This window comes from Leptodactylus fuscus, chromosome 1, assembly GCF_031893055.1.
Source record: "Leptodactylus fuscus isolate aLepFus1 chromosome 1, aLepFus1.hap2, whole genome shotgun sequence".
Lineage (NCBI taxonomy): Eukaryota > Metazoa > Chordata > Amphibia > Anura > Leptodactylidae > Leptodactylus > Leptodactylus fuscus.
The window spans coordinates 246,908,390-246,922,729 of NC_134265.1; the positions used below are offsets into that span (position 1 = coordinate 246,908,390).

The 14,340-nt window shown below is 42.1% G+C and overlaps 1 protein-coding gene across 1 annotated transcript in view; it reads left to right on the forward strand.

The window, feature by feature from the left end:
• GRID2 (glutamate ionotropic receptor delta type subunit 2) overlaps positions 1-14,340 on the forward strand; it is a 952,324-nt gene that overhangs the window by 397,716 nt on the left and 540,268 nt on the right. The window contains exon 3 of the mRNA XM_075285407.1: positions 11,319-11,603. Within this exon, the coding sequence (XP_075141508.1) occupies positions 11,319-11,603 (285 nt within the window). The remainder of the gene's footprint in view (positions 1-11,318; positions 11,604-14,340) is intronic.

The window sequence follows — 14,340 nt, forward strand, 5'->3', positions numbered from 1 at the left end:
ACAGAGTAGGGTACCTAGCTTGAAATGAAATGATACAAAGGGCTATTCCCTCTTTGTAGAATTCAACTTAACTCCGTCTGCTGAGGGTAAATGTGTAACTACCTGTAGTTTTTCCAAGTGACTGTAGTTGATTATCTGCAATTGATAATGGCCTCATTGTTCAATTACTGTAGATCTTTTAGGTATACTCACTTGTTATATACTGAATTGGATGCTTCGCTATACAATACAGCTTATTTAACTGATGAATGATGCTGTAAAACATGTTCTGCTCTCCAGATTGGTATTTTATACTGCCTGAAATATATAATAATAGATAAAGGAAAAAGGGCTTTTTGGAGAAATGAAATATATTATTTGACAAACAAAATAGGATCAACCATATTAAACTGTTGTACTGATAGTAACTTTCCAAAATATATATTGCCATTTTTCATATCTACTTGAAAGCATAATTATCCGAATACATTTTGTAAAAGTTGAAGCGAGGTCATTACTTATATAGCTGATTACAGTCTTCCTGCCCTGGCAATGACAAATGGCCCTCCACGGCAGTAATACAACAAGCTACCCTGCTTATCTAATAGATATCCCTGCCCTTCCACCCCAATCTTATTTCCTCTTTATTTTATGCTTGCCAGATCTCATCTTACAATGACTGGTAATGTAGCACTGGTATTAAGTTTTAACCCCTTGACTTTTTCTATGGATTGCTTAATGCTTTAATTCATGAATTTTAGATTTTTTCACATTGCGTTCCTATCAGCAGTTTTGGCCTAGGCACCAAGAAACCGCCCAGCACATACACTTAACATAACTGCAGGTCTCTGTACAAATCTGATAGCACATGTATTAGTTCTAGTCTAATTGCAATAGAGTAGTATGCTGAGTACCGTATCCCGCAAAAAATACCTGATAGAAATTTGGCTGTATTATAACTCAATTGAAAGACAAATGGATCTGTAATAACTGATCATGACAAATCATAGTAAAGCATCATATCTGTCATGGCTTCTGTATTGTTAAATACATTGTATACCGTATACATTTAGCCCATTAGCTTAGCTTTTGTTGTCAAGGGACTAGAACATTAGAAGACCATACTGCTATTTATTTCACCCTTCTTTTGTTCCCTATTCCCCCAAAATATGGAGTCTGATAATTACGACTTTGCCAAAAAAAAAGGAATGAGCTCTCTGTAATGACCTATTTTCCCTTTAATATACTCCCCTATATAAGATAAGAGATAAGATAAGATAATCCTTTAATAGTCCCACAATGGGGAAATTCAGTGTGATGAATAGTACAGTAGTATACAGCAAGAAAGAAACACATACAAGCTCATGGCAGATAGATAGACAGAGAGATACTAGGAATCATAGTCATAAGGTCAGTATATAAATCTTTAAAACACCTATACACATTAGACAGATTTACTATTAAATTTTGAACCAGAATGCCATACGTAATGTTTATTGCTTAATGCTTAATGCTTTATTGCTTTAGTTACATATTGCACCTCTCTTGACTAGGAGGTGTAATTTGGTAAGCAATAGGTCATGGCTTAAGGTTTAGGTGCTTGACTTATTGATAACATTTTGTATAAAATGATTTGTCTAAAATAAACCAATCAAGTTATATTAAGAGTCTAAAGTTGTGTGAAATTTATCATCCAGAATAAGTCATAAGTCATAAGTCAGAATAAGTTCTGATTTATCATCCAGAATAAGTCATCTATTCTAAATTTTATCTGTTTACATTTTACGCTACAATTTGCAACATAATTCTTGTGTGTTGTGGGTGAATTACTAAATAAAATGCACTAAAACTCTATTGCAAATTATACCTAAAAAGTAGACTTCATGGACTTCAAAAAAGTATTAGCCAATTATTATTCAGCCTTATGTGCCATTTTGGCATCAAATTTAGCTTTTTCGAACTTTATGCCTTCCTTAACACTTTTCCAAAAAGTGAACAAAGCATAGTCAGAGGGTACAGCCCTACCATGGCCTCACAGTTAATATATCCTATGCCAGAAAATACACATTATTGCTAGGGGGATTGGGGGTAATTTAGCATCAAAGGTAAGCGGTTTTCTTGGATTTACAGAGGTGTTGGTGGCGCTGGGTGCCAAATAAACAGCAGATCAGGTAATGTAAACCAAAATAAATGGCTTTATTCAGCTTACAACAGGAACAAAAACAACAAAAAACCTAGCCCACACACAGGGCACTACCTCACTTCTTGAACCCTCACTAATCTATTGGGGCAAGATACTCTATGAGGTTTCAGCTCACACTGAGCTTAACAAAGTCCTTTATGGAATCCAGTCCTCTGGGACAGACCTGTCTGTCTCTAACTGGTCCACCTTCCACCTGCTCCTGCAGGACACTAGCAGCAATCCCTCTCTGGAGTTGAGCTCCTTTTGGATTCCAGTCCTCTTGGGACAGACCTCCTGTCTGTCTCCAGCTGGTCCAGTCCACCTCCACCTGCTCCTGCAGGCCACCAGCAGCACTCTCCTGCTGTGTGCACTCCCTCTGGAGTAGAGCCCCTTTCTCTCATATGGGTGTGGTCAGACTCCTTTTTAACCCTGTTTTTGGTCACTCTCCAGCGCCCTCTAGGATCACACCCTTAGGCTGCATTCACACAGAGTAACGCCAGGCGTTTTTTGTGTGTTTTTTGCACATAGCGCCGCGTTAACGCCGCGTATACGCCGCGTTAACGCCGCGTTAACGCCGGTCAACGCCACCGCAAAATAGCGCTGCGTTAACGCCGCGTATACGTGGCGTTAACGCGACGCTATGTGCAAAAAGCACAAAAAAACGCCTGGCGTTACTCTGTGTGAATGCAGCCTTACAGTGTTCGCAAGCTCATAGCTGGGATACATTTCATATTCTGACTAGAGATGAGCGAACACTAAAATGTTCGAGGTTCGAAATTCGATTCGAACAGCCGCTCACTGTTCGAGTGTTCGAATGGGTTTCGAACCCCATTATAGTCTATGGGGAACACAAACTCGTTAAGGGGGAAACCCAAATTCGTGTCTGGAGGGTCACCAAGTCCACTATGACACCCCAGGAAATGATACCAACACCCTGGAATGACATTGGGACAGCAGGGGAAGCATGTCTGGGGGCATAAAAGTCACTTTATTTCATGGAAATCCCTGTCAGTTTGCGATTTTCGCAAGCTAACTTTTCCCCATAGAAATGCATTGGCCAGTGCTGATTGGCCAGAGTACGGAACTCGACCAATCAGCGCTGGCTCTGCTGGAGGAGGCGGAGTCTAAGATCGCTCCACACCAGTCTCCATTCAGGTCCGACCTTAGACTCCGCCTCCTCCGGCAGAGCCAGCGCTGATTGGCCGAAGGCTGGCCAATGCATTCCTATGCGAATGCAGAGACTTAGCAGTGCTGAGTCAGTTTTGCTCAACTACACATCTGATGCACACTCGGCACTGCTACATCAGATGTAGCAATCTGATGTAGCAGAGCCGAGGGTGCACTAGAACCCCTGTGCAAACTCAGTTCACGCTAATAGAATGCATTGGCCAGCGCTGATTGGCCAATGCATTCTATTAGCCCGATGAAGTAGAGCTGAATGTGTGTGCTAAGCACACTCATTCAGCACTGCTTCATCACGCCAATACAATGCATTAGCCAGTGCTGATTGGCCAGAGTACGGAATTTGGCCAATCAGCGCTGGCTCTGCTGGAGGAGGCGGAGTCTAAGGTCGGACCTGAATGGAGACTGGTGTGGAGCGATCTTAGACTCCGCCTCCTCCAGCAGAGCCAGCGCTGATTGGCCGAATTCCGTACTCTGGCCAATCAGCGCTGGCCAATGCATTCTATTAGCCCGATGAAGTAGAGCTGAATGTGTGTGCTAAGCACACACATTCAGCACTGCTTCATCACGCCAATACAATGCATTAGCCAGTGCTGATTGGCCAGAGTACGGAATTCGGCCAATCAGCGCTGGCCAATGCATTCTATTAGCCCGATGAAGTAGAGCTGAATGTGTGTGCTAAGCACACACATTCAGCACTGCTTCATCACGCCAATACAATGCATTAGCCAGTGCTGATTGGCCAGAGTACGGAATTCGGCCAATCAGCGCTGGCCAATGCATTCTATTAGCCCGATGAAGTAGAGCTGAATGTGTGTGCTAAGCACACACATTCAGCACTGCTTCATCACGCCAATACAATGCATTAGCCAGTGCTGATTGGCCAGAGTACGGAATTCGGCCAATCAGCGCTGGCCAATGCATTCTATTAGCCCGATGAAGTAGAGCTGAATGTGTGTGCTAAGCACACACATTCAGCACTGCTTCATCACGCCAATACAATGCATTAGCCAGTGCTGATTGGCCAGAGTACGGAATTCGGCCAATCAGCGCTGGCCAATGCATTCTATTAGCCCGATGAAGTAGAGCTGAATGTGTGTGCTAAGCACACACATTCAGCACTGCTTCATCACGCCAATACAATGCATTAGCCAGTGCTGATTGGCCAGAGTACGGAATTCGGCCAATCAGCGCTGGCTCTGCTGGAGGAGGCGGAGTCTAAGATCGCTCCACACCAGTCTCCATTCAGGTCCGACCTTAGACTCCGCCTCCTCCAGCAGAGCCAGCGCTGATTGGCCGAATTCCATACTCTGGCCAATCAGCACTGGCTAATGCATTGTATTGGCGTGATGAAGCAGTGCTGAATGTGTGTGCTTAGCACACACATTCAGCTCTACTTCATCAGGCTAATAGAATACATTGGCCAATCAGCGCTGGCCAATGCATTCTATTAGCTTGATGAAGCAGAGTGTGCACAAGGGTTCAAGCGCACCCTCGGCTCTGATGTAGCAGAGCTGAGGGTGCACAAGGGTTCAAGTGCACCCTCGGCTCTCCTACATCAGAGCCGAGGGTGCGCTTGAACCCTTGTGCAGCCTCGGCTCTGCTACATCAGAGCCGAGGGTGCGCTTGAACCCTTGTGCACACTCTGCTTCATCAAGCTAATAGAATGCATTGGCCAGCGCTGATTGGCCAGAGTACGGAATTCGGCCAATCAGCGCTGGCCAATGCATCCCTATGGGAAAAAGTTTATCTCACAAAAATCACAATTACACACCCGATAGAGCCCCAAAAAGTTATTTTTAATAACATTCCCCCCTAAATAAAGGTTATCCCTAGCTATCCCTGCCTGTACAGCTATCCCTGTCTCATAGTCACAAAGTTCACATTCTCATATGACCCGGATTTGAAATCCACTATTCGTCTAAAATGGAGGTCACCTGATTTCGGCAGCCAATGACTTTTTCCAATTTTTTTCAATGCCCCCGGTGTCGTAGTTCCTGTCCCACCTCCCCTGCGCTGTTATTGGTGCAAAAAAGGCGCCAGGGAAGGTGGGAGGGGAATCGAATTTTGGCGCACTTTACCACGCGGTGTTCGATTCGATTCGAACATGGCGAACACCCTGATATCCGATCGAACATGTGTTCGATAGAACACTGTTCGCTCATCTCTAATTCTGACTCACATACATATGGAAGATTTTTTCATTTTTTTATTTAGATACTTTATACAAATATACTGTATATAGTCATTTTGTAACACTCTCACTCTCATTCTATAACACTGATAAAAATCCTTTAGAACGTCAGATCTAAATTTTAAGTACAGATTTTTAAAAATAAATAAATATTCTTGCAAGATATGAACCATAAGATCTTGTAAGATGTAAGATAAGATAATCCAAGATCAGATAAAGCTTTAATAGTCCCAGCATGGGGAAATTCATGTGTGCTATTTGTTAGAAATATCCTTAAGATATGTACAAGACACCTATTATTTTACAAGGCACAAATTGCTGCCACTATTTAGACCTTCTCATACATGTCAAATTATTTCAGCACAAAAGAAAAGGCAAATAGCTTTCAGGGAGTGAAGAGACGCTCACTCTCCTCTGAGATTTAGATATACAGTATTTTAATGGTTAGCAATTCTTTTGTATGTTCATCAAACAGCAGCCTAGCATGCATTTAGCAAATATTGAAGCAAAATATCAGAAATCATTGATGCATAGAGACAGCCGATCTAACTTCAATGAAAGGTGCCTACTCTAGCCAAAATGAATTTGTTAATGCAAAACCAAGTGGTAAAAAAATGCACATAGCTTCATGGTATTTAAATAGTGGACTTTTTGGCAAGATAACCGGCTTCTTGTTCACTGTTTTGCATTATCAAAAAATAAAAATATAGCTCTCATTTGTTATATTAGTGCTAGTTTTTCTTTGCCAGATGTAACGCGATGGTCACATGATCTGATAAAAGATAATGTAATGCAGTGTACAGTGAAGGTGCCACTTGTGAAGTATTTCAGATGGAGTCTGGGGACCACTTTGCATGCTGAAGTGCATGAAATACAAATTAAATACAAATGATGGATACTTAGAAATCTAGTTACCAAGCATGTTCACGTGCAGGGAGTTTGCAGTCTGAATGCTTAGCTGATACTTTGAAATATTAGCTTAAATTATCCCATCCATGTCCATTAGGTCTGATATAATGTGTATAAGGTCACCAATAAGAAGAACTAAGAATATATGAAAACAAATAATAAAACGTACTTGCTTAAAACTGTTTTGTGAAGTCTTATATGAGACTATCAACATAAAAGTTACTTTAACACTAGAGATGAGCGAACAGTGTTCTATCGAACACATGTTCGATCGGATATCAGGGTGTTCGCCATGTTCGAATCGAATCGAACACCGCGTGGTAAAGTGCGCCAAAATTCGATTCCCCTCCCACCTTCCCTGGCGCCTTTTTTGCACCAATAACAGCGCAGGGGAGGTGGGACAGGAACTACGACACCGGGGGCATTGAAAAAAATTGGAAAAAGTCATTGGCTGCCGAAATCAGGTGACCTCCATTTTAGACGAATAGTGGATTTCAAATCCGGGTCATATGAGAATGTGAACTTTGTGACTATGAGACAGGGATAGCTGTACAGGCAGGGATAGCTAGGGATAACCTTTATTTAGGGGGGAATGTTATTAAAAATAACTTTTTGGGGCTCTATCGGGTGTGTAATTGTGATTTTTGTGAGATAAACTTTTTCCCATAGGGATGCATTGGCCAGCGCTGATTGGCCGAATTCCGTACTCTGGCCAATCAGTGCTGGCCAATGCATTCTATTAGCTTGATGAAGCAGAGTGTGCACAAGGGTTCAAGCGCACCCTCGGCTCTGATGTAGCAGAGCCGAGGCTGCACAAGGGTTCAAGCGCACCCTCGGCTCTGATGTAGGAGAGCCGAGGGTGCACTTGAACCCTTGTGCACCCTCAGCTCTGCTACATCAGAGCCGAGGGTGCGCTTGAACCCTTGTGCACACTCTGCTTCATCAAGCTAATAGAATGCATTGGCCAGCGCTGATTGGCCAATGTATTCTATTAGCCTGATGAAGTAGAGCTGAATGTGTGTGCTAAGCACACACATTCAGCTCTACTTCATCGGGCTAATAGAATGCATTGGCCAGCGCTGATTGGCCAGAGTACGGAACTCGACCAATCAGCGCTGGCTCTGCTGGAGGAGGCAGAGTCTAAGATCGCTCCACACCAGTCTCCATTCAGGTCCGACCTTAGACTCCGCCTCCTCCGGCAGAGCCAGCGCTGATTGGCCGAAGGCTGGCCAATGCATTCCTATGCGAATGCAGAGACTTAGCAGTGCTGAGTCAGTTTTGCTCAACTACACATCTGATGCACACTCGGCACTGCTACATCAGATGTAGCAATCTGATGTAGCAGAGCCGAGGGTGCACTAGAACCCCTGTGCAAACTCAGTTCACGCTAATAGAATGCATTGGCCAGCGCTGATTGGCCAATGCATTCTATTAGCCCGATGAAGTAGAGCTGAATGTGTGTGCTAAGCACACACATTCAGCACTGCTTCATCACGCCAATACAATGCATTAGCCAGTGCTGATTGGCCAGAGTACGGAATTCGGCCAATCAGCGCTGGCCAATGCATTCTATTAGCCCGATGAAGTAGAGCTGAATGTGTGTGCTAAGCACACACATTCAGCACTGCTTCATCACGCCAATACAATGCATTAGCCAGTGCTGATTGGCCAGAGTACGGAATTCGGCCAATCAGCGCTGGCTCTGCTGGAGGAGGCGGAGTCTAAGATCGCTCCACACCAGTCTCCATTCAGTTCCGACCTTAGACTCCGCCTCCTCCAGCAGAGCCAGCGCTGATTAGCCGAATTCCGTACTCTGGCCAATCAGCACTGGCTAATGCATTGTTTTGGCGTGATGAAGCAGTGCTGAATGTGTGTGCTTAGCACACACATTCAGCTCTACTTCATCGGGCTAATAGAATGCATTGGCCAGCGCTGATTGGCCGAATTCCGTACTCTGGCCAATCAGCACTGGCTAATGCATTGTATTGGCGTGATGAAGCAGTGCTGAATGTGTGTGCTTAGCACACACATTCAGCTCTACTTCATCGGGCTAATAGAATGCATTGGCCAGCGCTGATTGGCCAGAGTACGGAATTCGGCCAACCAGCGCTGGCTCTGCTGGAGGAGGCGGAGTCTAAGGTCGGACCTGAATGGAGACTGGTGTGGAGCGATCTTAGACTCCGCCTCCTCCAGCAGAGCCAGCGCTGATTGGTCGAGTTCCGTACTCTGGCCAATCAGCACTGGCCAATGCATTTCTATGGCGAAAAGTTAGCTTGCGAAAATCGCAAACTGACAGGGATTTCCATGAAATAAAGTGACTTTTATGCCCCCAGACATGCTTCCCCTGCTGTCCCAGTGTCATTCCAGGGTGTTGGTATCATTTCCTGGGGTGTCATAGTGGACTTGGTGACCCTCCAGACACGAATTTGGGTTTCCCCCTTAACGAGTTTATGTTCCCCATAGACTATAATGGGGTTCGAAACCCATTCGAACACTCGAACAGTGAGCGGCTGTTCGAATCGAATTTCGAACCTCGAACATTTTAGTGTTCGCTCATCTCTATTTAAAACTGAATGAACATATTATTCTTCTTCTTTTCACAAAAAAAAAAAAATAATAATAATATATATATATATATATATATATATATATATGTATATATATATATATATATATATATATATATATATATATATATATATATTTTGTGTAGATTGTGAGCTACATATAGGGTTCACAATCTACATTTTCCCTATCAGTATGTCTTTGAAGTATGAGAGGAAATCTACGCAAACATGGGGAGAACATACAAACTTCTTGCAGATGTTGTTCCTGGCAGAATTTGAACCCAGGACTGCAGAATTATAAGGCTGCAGAGCTAACCATTGAGCCACTGTGTTCCCCTTCAAAAATCTATAATTTTTTTTTACCATCACCCTTAGACAGTGGCACAACGTGGTGTAAATGCTGAGGAAAAAAACATAGCATTTTGCAGCCTCTGAACAGTGGATGTGATTCTAACGAAGTCAATCCACACATTGCGGGAAAATATGTGCAACGGAAACGGTACAATTTCCAAAACCGTGGCAGTTTTGGAAATCGCAGTACGTCAAGAGTTGTGGGTTGCTGCCACGTTTATTCCTGTAGTGCTTTTTTGCTGTGGTCCACTACATGGGACCTTAACCTTAACCTTAAAGAGGTTTCCCCAAGTTAACATATAGATGATGCAAAATTTTACTTGTATAGAAAATTTGCTGCAGCATGATATCTTACAAGAAAACACAATGGACAGATTTACTAAAATGGTGTTAAAGCAAATCTGTTTTAGTTGCCCATAGCAACCAATCACAGCACAGCTTTCATTGTCTATTCTGCTCCGGAAACCTGAAAATAAAGCTGTATTGTGATTGTATACTATAGATAACTAAGACAGTTTTTGTTTCAGACTGAAGCCCTACATTGTGAAAATACAGAATTGCAAAACGCTGCTTTTTAAAGTTCCTGCAAAGTAGATGGGATCCTGGCTAATCCCATGCACACATTACAAAAAAAAAATGTGCAGTGGAAAAGCAAAAACGCAAGCATTTTTGAAGAATCACAGCATGTCAAATATACCTGCGGAAATGCTGTAATTTTCTATATAGCTATAATAGGGACAGAAACATCGTAGAGGAAAACTATGCAAAATAGAAATGGAAAATGCTGCGGAAAAAACGCAATACACATTGTTTTTTTTTTGTTGGGGGGGGGGGGGGGGGGTTTGCAGCATTTTGTTTGTTACATGGGGCTTTAGCCTTAGATAGTGTTAATAAATTTGTCCCAAATAAAGTCATTGAAAGCCATTGAAAGAGTCAACATCTGAACCACGGTGTAGTTAACATGTCAAATGTCATGAGAAACTTTCTACATACATCTGTGCAGTATTTCAGTAGGATTGATGTGATCAGAGCAGTAGTTGGTGCCCCTAACAAGCAGTAAGTTATGGCATAAGGAAATGTTCACACACTGAGATGGCCACAAGTAGAAGAACTTATTGCTAAATGAATTGGATGTACAATTTAGCAGTTAATACCAAATCAATGCTGTGCAGATAGATATGTTAGTTATAAAATAATACTATTAATAATAATAATAATAATAATAATAATAATAACAATAACAATAATAATAATAATTAATAAAAAATTATTATTATTAATAATAATAATAATAATAATAATAATAATAATAATAATAATTATTATTATTATTATTATTATTATTATTATTATTATTATTATTTCATATAAAGGCATGTGGAAGTTTTTGAAAATTGCATCAATTATAGATAAGGTTGTCCCATGTTCTGAAATATATTGTGTTGTGAAGGCATACTATTATCCCATAGAGGCATTGCTTCTATAACATGTGATGGAGGTATATTACAGCAGAGCACAGAGTACCTATAGCTACATTATTCAAAGCCATAGGGACTTAGTGCAGATTGGTACATGAAGCCTGACAGTAGCAAGATTTAGTAGGTGTACGGTAAGTCATGCATATAGCTAGAAGCTATCTTTACGCTACAGTACAGTACTAGAATTGTACTAGAATCTGTAAGATGACTATCTTCATGTGTGTAAAGAGCTCCATATAGACAATGCAAACTGAGAAGCAGTGCAACGAAACAGTCTATACAAGTACATTTACATAGAAAACCATTAAATCAAATGTAAACACCAAATGGAAATTGTTCATGCTACAGCCTATTCATCAAAATTTGCAGGCTCTACACATTATTACATTTAGTATGTTTGTGTCAGCCATTTTTAGCACAAGTAACATTGAATACATGTGTCAATGTCATCTCAAATATAATTTTGTTTCTTTCAGCTTGTGACCTTATGAACCAAGGCATATTGGCTCTTGTCAGCTCTATCGGATGTGCATCAGCAGGGTCTTTGCAAGCACTGGCAGACGCTATGCATATTCCTCATCTTTTCATGCAACGATCCACAGCGAGGACGCCAAGAAGTAGTTGTGGGCTCAACAGGAGCAACAGGATTGATGATTATACATTGTCTGTCCGCCCCCCAGTCTATCTGAATGATGTTATCTTAAGAGTCGTCACGGAATATGCCTGGCAGAAATTCATCATCTTTTACGACAACAACTATGGTAATTTCTCCCACATTTTTGCATAAAATATAGGAAAGCTTACACATTTCCATACCTTCCACTACTGTCTTAAGAATAGATAGAAAAGAACTCAAGAATTCTTTAAGTGCCAAAATATTTGCATGTTATATTTTTGTCCTCTAGAGATAGAGCAGTATAAAAATGGAAATTGCAAAAGCTAAGCAACCTGATAAATAACAAACTCAGCTATATTTTATCTCATTTTGATTTACAGTATTCCAGCTTCCTTGCTCGGGAACTTTTTTTTTTTTCTTTAGGCAGGTGCATAATAGTAAAAAAAATATACATATGCACATACATACAAATATACATATACAAATATATATTAAAAGGGAATGGGCTATTAACACCTGTTCAGGAATATGGACTGTGAAGAGTCTGCCACGTTGTTACCTCCTGAAGTGGTCCTACTGTTGGTGACAGCTGGCTAGGCAGGTCATGGACTATGGTGCCACAGACCACAGACTCAGACAACAGTGTGAATAAAGAGAAAATAATACACGCACAGAGTAAAAACAAACATTCAGTTATACTGGATTCCGAACAGTTAGGGACAAACAAATAACAGAGGCTGGATTTTACTCAAGTCCATATGCTAAGGGAATACATATGTTGTCAGTAGTCAAATCAGATTTAAAACAAGGAAGCTAAAGGGAATTAAAATTCCAAGTTGCCCCGGGAGGCATCACCAATTCCAACCTGTCTTTATATTGTAGACTATATAGAAATATGCCCTTACTTTTCTCTTCTCTTGCCTAGATATGTCCAGACTTGACATAACATTTCCAGTCAATATGGTTTTGTGATATAGTATCATAAAGTGATCGTCTATCTATATCTATGTTTGACTACACATGTTTTTAGTGAATTGCAGCCTTTTAATGACTTGCAGGTAAACTTGCAGGTAAAACATAGTGCAATCCACATCACAACCACTGGATGGTTGTAGACACACATAGAATAGATGTTTTATGAGCGCATGAAGAAATCAAATATTTTTTACATTTTTCAAAGATGATTTTTTTTGTACCACACACTTTGGGATATGTTGAGCCAAGGAAGGATACATCTTTAAAGCAACCTATAGTCTTTAGCCATGTAAGGAGTAGAGATGAGCAAACACTGTTCGGATCAGCCGATCCGAACAGCACGCACCCATAGAAATGAATGGAAACACCTGTGACGCCGGCCGGCCGCCGGCAAAGTCAGCGTCACAGGTGCTTCCATTCATTTCTATGGGTGCGTGCTGTTCGGATCGGCTGATCCGAACAGTGTTCGCTCATCTCTAGTAAGGAGAACTACTTTTACCTTATGAACAGAAATGGCTTGGCTGAAGACAATGAATTAAGGAAATGCTCATAATATAATAAAGGCCATTTCTACTAAACCACTTCTTGAGCTTTAGAATAGGATAGCATAGACTGATCATGTGCGTTGTTACCCTTTATTGGTGGGTACAATGTTTTTAAGGGCTTATTTATGGTTAACTTGGTGCAGTTTATACTTTCTATTTTCAGTTACCCATCCCTTCCTTTCATTAGTTTATGAATTTACACTGTCATGAGCTTTTTTCACAGAGTATCACAAAACCTTAATTCGAGTTTAGAGTAATTTCAGTTTGATGTCTTACAGTGTTTAGCATAAACATTGCACACATGTAACCTGTAAACTACAGAATTTGAAAAATATTCCATGTGACTAAGAAGTTATGTATAGCAAGAATACCATTGTGTTTACATTTTCTATTTAAAGGGGTATTCCCACGTCGCATACTCACCAGTCTTCGTTGCTATAAAATCTTCTGTCTTCCAGCTTTGTTGTGTCATTGGTGGGCGGGGTCACATATGCAAAGCTAAGTGGCGAGATGCCGCTGGCCCTGCGTGCGCGCTCATAGACCAGTCTAGCCTTCACAATACGAATACAGACCCGACATCCGCCTCTCTCTATTACAGCGGATACCGGGTCTGTATTCGCATTGTGAAGGCTAGAATGGTCTATGAGCGCGCACGCAGGGCCAGCGGCATCTTGCCACTTGGCTTTGCATATATGAATACAGACCCGGCATCCGTGTAAAAGAGAGGTGGATGCCGGGGAGGGTAGACGCCGGCACAGATGCACAGACGCCGGCACAGATCCCAGCAACATCGCTATGCTTCTGCCCTGCGATGCTGTTATTCCGCTCCTCCGCTCCTCCCCCCCCGGAATAGCAGCATCACTCCTGCCGCTGCTGGATTCATGCAGGGCAGAAGCATAGCGATGTTGCTGGCATCTGTGCTGGCATCTAACCCTCCCCGGCATCCGCCTCTCTATTACAGCGGATGCCGGGTTTGTATTGGCAGCCCCTTCCCCCCAAAGGGTAAACTACCTCCCCCCCCCTTCCAGGCTCATTCCTGTGCACATAGCCCCTCCTCCATCCCCCCTCAGAGCAGCAGATACATCACTTGACTAAGTCAAGGGATGTGTCCCAAAAAAATGAATAAAGTAAGATAGTGGACAAACAAAGCAGTTTTGCTGAAGCAATGTATTTAGGAAAAGTCTTACATTCACATTAGCAAACAGTATAGATAGGATCCTTGTGATGGGACAACCTCTTTAAGGGCTCGTTCACATGGGGACAGAGGGGGGCGGAGGATTTTGGCGTGGAATCCACGAGCTGCCCTTTCTTGAGGCAGATTCCGCGGCTCATTGAGCTGCAGTGTCTGCCTCGCAACAGCAC